Source organism: Pseudochaenichthys georgianus, chromosome 18 (genome assembly GCF_902827115.2).
Source record: "Pseudochaenichthys georgianus chromosome 18, fPseGeo1.2, whole genome shotgun sequence".
Lineage (NCBI taxonomy): Eukaryota > Metazoa > Chordata > Actinopteri > Perciformes > Channichthyidae > Pseudochaenichthys > Pseudochaenichthys georgianus.
Window position 1 is genome coordinate 8,253,896 of NC_047520.1, and position 11,623 is coordinate 8,265,518.

At 41.0% G+C, this 11,623-nt stretch overlaps 1 protein-coding gene across 4 annotated transcripts in view; it reads right to left on the reverse strand.

Annotated features, from left to right (window-relative positions):
* The window catches only part of arap2 (ArfGAP with RhoGAP domain, ankyrin repeat and PH domain 2), a 144,474-nt gene that overhangs the window by 71,786 nt on the left and 61,065 nt on the right, over nucleotides 1-11,623 (reverse strand). For all 4 annotated transcript variants that reach the window (XR_011644971.1, XM_034105732.2, XM_034105728.2 and 1 more), the window contains exon 11: nucleotides 811-1,010. Coding sequence is in view for 3 of the 4 variants with exons in the window: in XM_034105732.2 (XP_033961623.1) it covers nucleotides 811-1,010 (200 nt within the window). In the remaining variant the exon portion in view is untranslated. The remainder of the gene's footprint in view (nucleotides 1-810; nucleotides 1,011-11,623) is intronic.

Genomic DNA, 11,623 nt, shown 5'->3' on the forward strand with positions numbered 1-11,623 from the left:
TCAAGAGGCAGTTTGGGATCCCTCAGGGTTTTGCTCGTGTCTAAATCGTTGTTGTCATTTCATCTGAGCCATCCAGGATTGGCAAATAGATTAGAGAGTCTAGAGGCCAGGCGCCAACTCCCATAAGTGGCTTATCACCTGAGAACTTCTTCCAAAAGAGCCTCTGGGTCAGAGCACACTTTCACGCAGACACAAACAAACACCAGACCATTTGTAACAATTAAGATTGAGTGCTAAACATGCTTTTTCTACTCCAAGGTTTTTGAAACATGTTGGAACATTTTCAAATACGATGTTGTTCCTCTGTTTACCTTTACTCACTACGTTTAATAGATTTATTTTGAAAATAATAACTGAATAAAAAACTTTTACCATTAATTAAATTCTAACCTAAATATTTGAAGGAAAGAAGGTCTTTTATATTGCATGTCTTGTGTTGGATCAACAAAATGCCAATACATATATATATATTTAAAAAAAGGTTTTCACCAGTCTCAGAACTTTGTCTCTGTTTTTCAAATATTTGTATTAAATAACATATTTCTCCAGGAAAACTTTCTAAATAATGAAAGGGAAACTATTGACCCAAAAAAGTTAAGAGTTACATTACAAACCCTATATACTGGTCTTGCTGGATATTTAAGAATGATCAAGTAAAGTTGCTTTTACAGCCTGTTGGCTTCAAAGTGCTTCATGTTTACTTATGGGGGGGTTGTAAGTACAGCATGTTCTTTTTGACTGCCTGCTTCTAGCATGGGACTCTGCATCAGAGAGTTGAAGGAAGGCAATAGTAGATTAGCATACATATACCTGCACACTTCTTGCAGATGACCACGCCCAGGTTGACCGAGGCCCACTCCGGCTGCGGGGTGCGGCAGTCGGCGCAGCTCTTGTTGGCCTCGTTGAACCAGATCTTCTCCGCCACTTCATAGTCGGAGAGTGTCTCGGCGATCGATTCCTGGACCGCTTCAATCCACTCCTCCTTCTCCTGTTCTGACTCGGCCGTGAAGCTGCAACGATTGATTTTGAAGCCCCACCACCCCAACACATGCCTCAGTGTTATTGATTTGATTTGAGAGAGCAATTAAACAGCAAAGTATCGCTTGGCAGTGTTAGGGGGTGTGTAGTATTTAGAGTTGTTTTTGGGAGTCTGCTGAGTGTGTATGCCGATGTGTGATTGCAATAGATTTGGTGAAATTGATAGGGGAGTGGGCAGGGCAGGTAAATCAATGTGTCTCACCTTGCCCCAAACATTTATAAAGTGTTAATGCTCGATGCGTTTTCAGGAGATTATTTCTATATTAAAAAAGTTAAGGAATGGTGATGGAAAAAGACATTTACAGCGTCGATATACAGAGTTTACCACTGTTCTTCCTTTAGGCAATGCATTGAAAACTTTCCACATGGGAGCCGGTGGAATAACATGAGAGCTCTAAGATTGTAGTGTTTGACAGTGAAGCGGATGATGGACGCCTGAAGCCTGTGGTTTTGAGAATGATTGACATTTTTAAACAATACGTGCGATTGAAAAAAAAATTAGATTTTTGTTTTTAAAAAAGTGATTGAAGTTGCAAACGGCTTAGTAGTAACTGACATTATAGTCAGGGAAAACACAATCATCTCATTATAGTTTAAAATATCCTAAAATTCTTTTACATTTTTATTTTCAACACCCGTTTTTTTAAGCGGTATATCCTTAACGGAGCCAGCCTTAACTGATATACTAATATCAAAACTTTCCAGGTTAGGAAACCATTGTAAATGTATGTTACAGGTTTTCTTTCTACCAGCGTTTGTGCTGTCATAAGTATAGTGTGTTGAGTAAGGGATAATGTGCAGCGAGGCGGCCATTATGGGGAAAAGAACACGCAACTTTTCCCCATAATGACCAAGTCGCTGCACATTATCCCGCTTATTACACGGCCATATACTAAACAAACTAAGGAATCGATTCTCAATATTAATTGAAATGATTTTATTGACTTAAAAATTATTGTATTTCTTCCTCTAAGAAAAAAAGTCCTTAAACACTGCAGAGCCCATACCGTGTCCCTGTTAGTGTTTACTTCCTCTCTGCCTTATTCTGGTGGTTTATCTGACGTCCAGCGTTCCGTCTTTTACTTTCTCTTTCTTGATCCTCCTTAGCAACGGTCAATAAGTCCTTGACAGCGGTCTGTACTACTGTATTAACAACGTGTCAAGTCTTTGTAATGCATACGTTTTCATATCAAATGAGAAATACTTACACTATGCATATTTAAGACATTTATTTTATCTGGGAGAAACTTTGACTGGAAAACCAGGTTTTTCTAATTCTTTACCTCGATTAAAAAAAAATAAACTCCAATGCGTGGACACAAACTTTAGGATAATCTGGACCTCAGCCCTGATCTAAACCCCATTCAACACTTTTAGGAATGAAGAAGAACTTTGACAGCGAGCCGGGTCTTATATTGCCCAACATCATTTCCTAACTGCACTAATGTGGCTGAATGGAAGAAAAATCAGTCCTGTCAAGTATTCAATAAGCCTTCCAAGGAAAGTAGAGGCAGTCTGGTTTCCAAATACTTTTTGCCATAAAGTGTCTTTTGCAAGAGCAAGTTTAGTTAAATTGGCTCAATCTTTCATTAAACTGATGCAACGAGGAGGGTCAACCCATCCATATTTCATTTGATATGATGTGTAATAAATATGCACACAACCCACACATAGTTAATGGCTTAACTGTCATAGCTTCCCAAATTGGCCGTCTTTCAGAACACTCACTTGTCTCTCAATCTATCCACACACACACACACACACACACACACACACACACACACACACACACACACACACACACACACACACACACACACACACACACACACACACACACACACACACACACACACACACACACACACACACACACACACACACACACACACACACACACACACACACACACACACACACACACACACACACACACACACACACACACACACACACACACACACACACACACACACACACACACACACACACACACACACACACACACACACACACACACACACACACACACACACACGCACGCGCACACACACACACACACACACACAGATTAATGATGTAATATTCTGTCTAACAAGCACTTATAAAGATAGCTGGCAGGGACAGAAAGAACGGGTTTCTGATGGAGAAAGTGATGAGTAGAAGTTGGAAAAGTTGTAGCGAGTAACTCAGAATTAGATACGGGTACGATAAGTGTATGTAACAAGCGAGCTGTGCGTATGTGTGGGGATAAGAGACGAAGACAGACAGCAAGATGGACAGGCATATAAAACTGAGAGGAAATAGGAGAGAGAGAGTTTTAGCTTGACTGAAAGAAGCACTTAGGAAGGAGAAATGGGACCACTGGTCTCCATGGCAACCGGGCGACTGGTTTAAAGTAAGACTGAGGATAAGGAAGGGAAAGGAGACGATGGGGAGGGGGAAGCTTATGCCCGAAGCAGAGGATGTGCACCGCCTCGCCCAAGTACCCCGACAAAGATCGATGGGTTGATTGGGTTCAGACGTTGGGAGCCCATCGCTCTCTGCCCCGGGCCCCGTCTAAAGAGAGGACTGCTCACGTCCACAGATGAACTACAGCACGGCCTCCAAAACCACAGAGGAGCAAAGGGAGGCGAGAGTATGTGGAGGTTCCTCGAGCCGCAGAGTTTTAGATATGAAGTGAACGCTGGTCTCAGGTGACGGGGCAAACTCAACTACAGTTTACAAGGTCAGCAGGTGGTGAATACAGAGTGAAGAATTATTTGGGAATTTTAGTGGTGGAGTAAAGTAACAAATGACATTGTTGCCTTTTCTCTGGCTATAATGTTCAAAGCTTAGACACACTGAACGGACACCAAAGGACCAGTGGTGACAGGGATGTTGCGTGGCCCTACGTTGCCTGCGTCTTGCATTTGAACACACTGCAAAGACTACAGCGCTCCTGTGAGAGGCTATTTAAAAAACTAAAATATAATATTTCAAGCATTCATGTATTGTTGTAATATGTCTATCACGGTCACAACAACAGGCTACATACCACCCTCATACTCTGCCCTGTCATAGAGCTCTCATGTTAAAACACGCTGCTCCCTTGTAATGATCTGGTTATTAAGGCTATAGGCTCAGAGTGCTCCACACATATGAAGAATACTTCAATATAAGCCAGGAGATGGTTATATCAGTTTAGTATAGCATAAAGACTAAAACCAGTAGCTTGGCTCCAAGACAAGAATCAGGCCGACACCTAAAACCAAAACCTTGTATTTTTTAAATACAAGTGAAATAAAATAAAAACAAAGAGGTGACACTCAGTGGATTTTTTGATGTTCTTGCTGAGACAATTCTAACCTAGCTGCAGCTTTTCCTACATTATGGAAAAACAGAATGATAAACATCCCAGCAATAATCATATTTAAAAGAATGTAAAACCATTAAACTAAATCTAACGTGACCTTCATTGTCTGAAACACTGCTCTGTTCAGTCGACTTCAGGGTTCACTTTTCACCAAAGGACCTGGTATTGGTCCCAACTCATGAAAATGTACTTTATATAAAAAGTTATTTTCAAAATTACATTTGAAAATCTAATTTTGGTGTGCCGTCGCTTGACATTATTCCACCAATGTCCTCTATCTTTTTGCTGTTGAAAGCATTTATGCTCCCTATTCAACATACTGTACATGTAAGTGAGAAAATCTAATCTTCCTTATGAATGATGAACCGGCATACGGCTCCTTTAGCTGCATGCATTATGCACATAATGTTAGGAGAGTTGAATATAAAGTGGTTCATATTATCAAATAGAAGGTTATGTTCCGTGTAATGCTTTGCAAATGCAAGTGTCTAACCCTGAAAAGTATTTATTCACAATGAAGTGCTTTGATTTGTGGATTTTATTACATCTCTATGGTCTTGTTGTAAAAGCAAGTGATCCGACTCTTTTCAAAATTATAACTATGTACAGTTTGTTTGCCGGGTCAAATATAGCTGAAAATTGGACGACAAATTGAAATACCATTTACACCTCTAAATATATTTTGGCTTCACAGAGCTACACAAAAAATAAGAGTTCTTCCAATATAATGTCAAACGTGGGTTACATGGCTATCATTATGTTTCCAATATTTACAAGATTTAGAAAAAAGTGGCTGATTTGGTAGACTTTACATCAATCAAGCATGCAACCTTTTTGCATACATATTTAATATATTATATTGTATTTTGTATTTGGGATTGTTGGAAACGTTATTCGATCTCTCTGTCGGTACATACAAACTGAAAGATTGATATTAAAGTTGACTTTGACTTATTGACCTAAAGTAGGAATAAAGTGGTATTTGGGAAGACGGTAACAAAGAATTGAAAAATAATTAAGTGTATTCTGTGACTATGGCTCCACCATTTCTAAACATAATGGTCAGCCTGCGTAAACATTTATATAATGTCACTTGTGGCACTGAAGGAACTTTTTAAAGTCTGAGAAATGACTGAAGATGTCCTCAGGTGTATCTCGTCTAGACTCAGGGCCAATTCCAAACCAGCCACATCTCCTGACTTACTTCCACTTGCTAGGAGGGTCCACCACATTAAGTACCACCCAAACCAATTAGCTTAGAGGGGCACTGGGTAATAAAATCCTCAAAATGCATGTTATATCTATTAGGGCTGTGCATCTTCACTGGTCTCACGATTCGATTGCATTACGATTATCCTGTCACCGATTCGATTCGATATTGTGAGGATCTGCAGTACTTCCTCCTTATTTTTCCCCTGTCTGTGTTTGTTTTGTCTGTTTGTCTATAGCCTCATCCCAATACCCCTCCTCGACTCCTCCTTTCCCTCATTCGCTTCCCTTCCTTGCGTCTTAGCTCCGCCTCCATAAGATGCGAGCGAGAGACACGAGGAGGTGACGCGAGGACAGAGGAGTCCTCAGGTATTAATTGGGATGTCCTCGTTCACTCAAACGTCACTCTTAAACGACGTCTGTTAATGATGACATGTGCACAGCTGTATCCCCTCTCATCGGGCTCATGAATAACCCCTTAGAACCGGCCCATTTCTGGTTAAATATTTATTTAAATGAATGAATCTTTCTCTTCCGTTTTGGTGCAAAATGTAGCCTACATTTAAATAAAAATATAATTATAGTAATGTGAAAGCCTTTTAGAAATGAATTGCACATAATAATTCCCACGGAGCTGTGAGCACTTATACATTTATGTGACGCTTTTCCACTCATCTTCCAGTTGTCGGTTTTCCTCTGTTGAAATGGACCAGCTGTGAAGGTGGGGGCGGGGCTTTTATATGCGAGTAGTGAAAACACTTCCGCTTAGTCTGCTCGCGTGTATCCTCCCTTTCGTCAAGTCCCGGAGGAGGGGAAGAGAGTCGTCGAGGAGGGGTATTGGGATGAGGCTTGTGTGTCTGTCTCCCTGGCTGGGCGTGGCTACCTACATTCCGATTCCCGCCAACTCACCTCCTCAGCTGCTGCTCATCTCACTGATTGCCACTACTCACCTGCACCTGCTTAAAACCCTGGTTCCCATCTTCAGACTTCGCCAGTACTTCGTTTATTCTACAGTGGTAAACTATCGTCCAGGCCTACTAGTGGTTTTTCCTAGTGACTTTTTGATGCTCCTAGTGAAGGGAGATCATTTCCTAATCCTGCTTGTTTTTCCTGTTCCAGATCCACATCCTCCTGCCGCTCTGCCTGCCACGTCCAGCCTCCCCTCCTGAGCAGCCCAGCTCCACGTCTTCTCTCTACGTGTGCTTCGTCAACTCCTTGTCAGTGTCGTGGACAAAATAAAGCCTTTTTGACACTTCACCACAGTCAGTCTCAGTTGTAGTGCTTGCATAGCGGGTTCTCATCTCCAGTCACTTCTTCAACAGATATCCCGATGCATCATGATTCATACCAATGCGTTGCATCCTCAATTTTCTATATTACTGCACATGGCTTCTTTTTCATCAATGAATACATGCAGTAAATACATATCCTCCATTTTTATTATTTAGAAAGTGCTTCAGAAATCAATAACACAAATGTCTTGACATTAATTTAATTTAATTGATGTGGGGGCACACTTACATTCTCCGTCTTACTGCTACATAAATCCCATGATTGTAGGAGATTAAGTTAGCTTCATCATCTCAATCAGTGATTAAGTGAATAATAAAGTTTCTATCGGGTCACTGTCACTCATTATTTTCCAATAGAGTCTGTCTGCAGACCGCAGCAAGGAGGCGTTTCCTATAGGGGCGTTTCCTATAGGGGCGTTTCCTATAGTGAACGACGGGAGCCGGCTCTCGCCCGCGAACGAGACGTTTTTTGTTTTGTTTTTGCGGAGGGATCTAGATCGGCATGAAGGCACATTAATGTGCAATGTGGACATTATCCCGCTTATTACACATGGCCACATTCTCAACAAAGTAACGACATGACTCCCAATAATAATTGAAATGCTTTTATGGATTTAGAAAAATATTTTATTGATTTAAAAAATAGTTTTTTGTATTGATTTAAATTGACATGCATCCGCTAAGAAAAGTAGTCCGTTGTTACTGTTTGAACTAACGTAACAACGGCAGGAACTGCTTCTATAGTGTTTTTGAGGAGCTTTTTGATTACAGATTTGAAAACATCGTTGCTTGCTTTAAAAGTAGCACAATTCATTATGTCAAACCTTGAAAGATATCCCTGCCCTAATGCCAAAAGTAACTGGCAACTGAATATATGTCGCCGTAGCTATGATGTCTATGTCTGGACCGCTGCGTAAAAAGGAGGGTTTCTGACCCATTACTTATCTTCCTACTTTTTGTCCCCCTCTTCTCCCCGCTGCAGCCTAGCAGTTGATCTCAAAGCACGCTCCCCTCTCCTGCAGGGAGAAAAACTATATTTATATACTTTATATAGGTTGATACAGTAGCCCCTTTTTTTAAATAGTTTCTATAGGTGTTGCCATCTGTTTTGTGTAGCGTGGTTCTACAAGCAAGTCAATGCATTAATTGGGTGGTATCAGAGAGTTACACGGGTCTGTAAATGCAATGAAAACAATTGGCCACAGCAAATAATTTATATTAAACATGTAATTTTTACTTTTGAATACTTTAGTACAAAGGATGTCTTGAATAATTTAAGTGATATATGTGTACACATATAAATCATTAGTCAAAACAGCGCTACATTTGATTTAATTAAAAGGTATAATATGTGGTAAACTGAAGAGCCCTTTGGGAGCCGAAAGAGCCGGCTCTTCTTGGTGAGCCAAATGATCCGGCTCAGCAAGAAGAGCCGGAATTCCCATCACTAGAACAATGACTTCTTCTGCGAGGATTTATAAAAGCAGCTGGATAAAAAAAGTTAGGAAACGCCCCTATAGGAAACGCCTCCTTGCTGCGGTCTGCAGACAGACCCATCTCTTATTTTCAGGGAGGGGGCGGGGCTTGGAGGAACGGAGAGGAGACGGTGATCGCGGAAGCTTTTTCCTCCTGCCTTCACAAACTTTACACACGTAGGTATCGTCTGAAAATAGCAAGAGGACATTCATATTCTGCAATCCAAGTCTTAACTAAATCCACCAAAAACCTGACATGATTGTAACGCGAGTATTTCTTTAAAACCTAAATCCCTGTGTGTCTGAGCCGCAGCGACACGGAGTGATTCAGAGCAGGTCCTTCTGCTGTTGGTTCTGGACTGGTGTTCTGGTGTTGGTGGATAAAGCAGACTGCTCCGTGTTTGGTGTCGCTGTGCCGCTGTCACGTCTGTTCCCTGATCTCTGCGTCACCGACCGATTTGATATTAAAGTGAAAAAAAAACGTTATTGTAAAGCCGCGGCCGTAAAATCAGGAAGCAACGTTGCAACGCAATAATCGATTATGTTCCGTCACTGCATCGATGCAGAATCGTCCACGTCCGCATCGCGATGCATCGTAGAAACGATGAATTTCAACACCCCTAATATCTATGCTGACTAAACAAACTGTCCTTACTGACCAAGCGGCATTTTATTTTGAGTCCATCATACAACAAGAATTACTGCTCAAACTATGAAAGACATTTAATAGTCTGTGCATCTCGGCCTCTGATGCTTGGCCATTTATTTTCATTACCTGCCTCTTCATAGTGTTCCACCGAGATTAAAGTGCAATACTTAACTGCTGAAGTGCATCCTTCATCCTCTAAAATGTTCTTTTACCAATTTGATGTTGTATCGAGAAAATGAATACAAATACACAAGATTCACATGATGCTAATGTTTGCAGGAAATATAATATTTGATTCAATACTGACATCTAAGGCTGATACAGAGACCAAGTTATACGCCAACAGATTAACACAACCCTATTGCTCAAGGGGCCATTTAATCAAAGCTTTGGAACATGTCATTTAAAAAAACTCAACAAGTCCTTCAAAAAACAATGCCCTGCACGCTCAGAATAATCCAAAGACCCTGCTGTCGAAAGTTTTCATCAGGAAACATTTTCCGTCTAAGGAAAGAAAATAATTGTGTGAGCTTACATATACATAACCCAAAAACAAACCAGACAAACATGGATGTTTTCCCAATATGCCCTTGAGCTAGAGATTTACCTTAGTAGAGGTGCTTTCTGATCAAGAAAAAAAGTTTTCATTGTCTTCAAAGTTGAGTGTCTTTGTCTGTGCACTGCCTCATTGTCATTCTCTCTACTCATAGAAGTCTGCCTTTCTACCACAGTGGGCTGAAGACTGTCCATTTAACGGTGGCAAAACAATGTGAAAGCCGAAGTGAGTCTCCACAGCTTAAAGTGATTAGATGAGTTTCTCACTAATCCCCACCTTGAGCAGGTAGGAGAACGCTCCCAGGGCTACCAATCGATTTGACACACACACACACACACACACACACACACACACACACACACACACACACACACACACACACACACACACACACACACACACACACACACACACACACACACACACACACACACACACACACACACACACACACACACACACACACACACACACACACACACACACACACACACACTATAAAAGCCTTTCACAATCACCTCATCAAAACATTTCAGTAATTCCACCTTCTTTTTTTTTGTTCCACACAAATGGCAAATACGTCCAGCGTATTAACGAAGCCGCTCAACGATGGAACCATTAAGAGATCCGAGACAAACAGATCGATCGGACATACAACGGACACGTGGAGGAATGAGGGGGGGGAAATCTTTAAAGAAGGCATTGGGAAAAAGTGTATACAAAAATAATAGTGCACACAAACAAACATGCTTTGTCCAGGCAGCTGTGACGGTTGTGTTCTAAATGGACCATTACAGCTCAAACAGGCAGGAGACGTATTGATCGTTGGCCCTCAGTGACTGGAGTCACCCGACAGGCTTTGGTCCGTACAGTGGTGGAGATTCCTGCTTTCAGATCCCAGGGGAGATTTGTTTTTGTTTTTGAATCCTGATCCATAATTAGTGATTTCTGAACAGGTCCCTGTTTTCACGTAGTGTGTTTACAGCTATGACCGATGAGTCTGCGATTTGTGCGATGATCCGCAAGATGGTTTGTGACGGGAGCGTTTTCAAATCCAATCATTACAAACAAATAAAAACAAATGAGAGAAGATAATTGTTTTATCATTAGATGAGTTCTAACTCCTGTGACATTCATACTCGTTACTTTCAACAGGAAAACAAACACAGGGCAAAAGTGTGTGAATTGGTTTATAGGTGACGGACGATCAAAGTGAATCTCATGGAGTATTAATTAGTGACGGAGATGACTTGTAGTTCTTATTTACGTATGTGCACGCCTCCTCTGCAGCATTTTAACAACAAATCCAGAGCTGTTAACATGAAGACACGTGGACTGCTATTTTTTTGAACTCACTGATTGAACAGTTTTGCAAATGCAAACGTACAGTATGTAAATCTTATTATCTGAAAATGATGCTGCACTTAACTGCAGTGTTGTTACCGTATCTGGTGTTATACTTAAGAAAGAAATAGAGGAGGCGTTTTCAAACCTGCGTCCTTTAGTCCTTTTACATGTAACCCTGTTTGGTTTTCCTCCTTGGTACAATTTGTTTGGGCAGCTCTGAAGGCAGCAATCATAGCATGGATCAAAAAGGTATTGAGACCTGTGTTTACTTTTCAGCCTGAGGCACTAACCGATGAGCAGAGCAAACTGGCTTTGAGTGATGCATTTGGATTCTGGTGGAAAAATGGAACAAGTTTGCCAACTCTTCCACGCAGTAAACTAGAGGTTTGGAAAGGTCCTTCAAGACTGCACCCGACCTAATATGCCACAAATAGGGAAACATAACCGCTCGGTCTGGATGTTAACAGGAAGCTTTTTCACCTTTTTTTTGTTGCAAATCCAAAAAAAGCCGGTTAGGTGTGAAGTTACTGTTAGGGTGCTGCATGAAAACAATTCCCTGGTAAAGTTGTGTGAAATCAAAGTGGACCAACCACAAGATTTCTCCTGTGAGAGGCTACTTTTAAAATCCATCTGTATATCATGAATCAATGACACGTAATTCCCTGATCAATCAGAAATTAAAATGAGTTGAAGGTGTTTGTG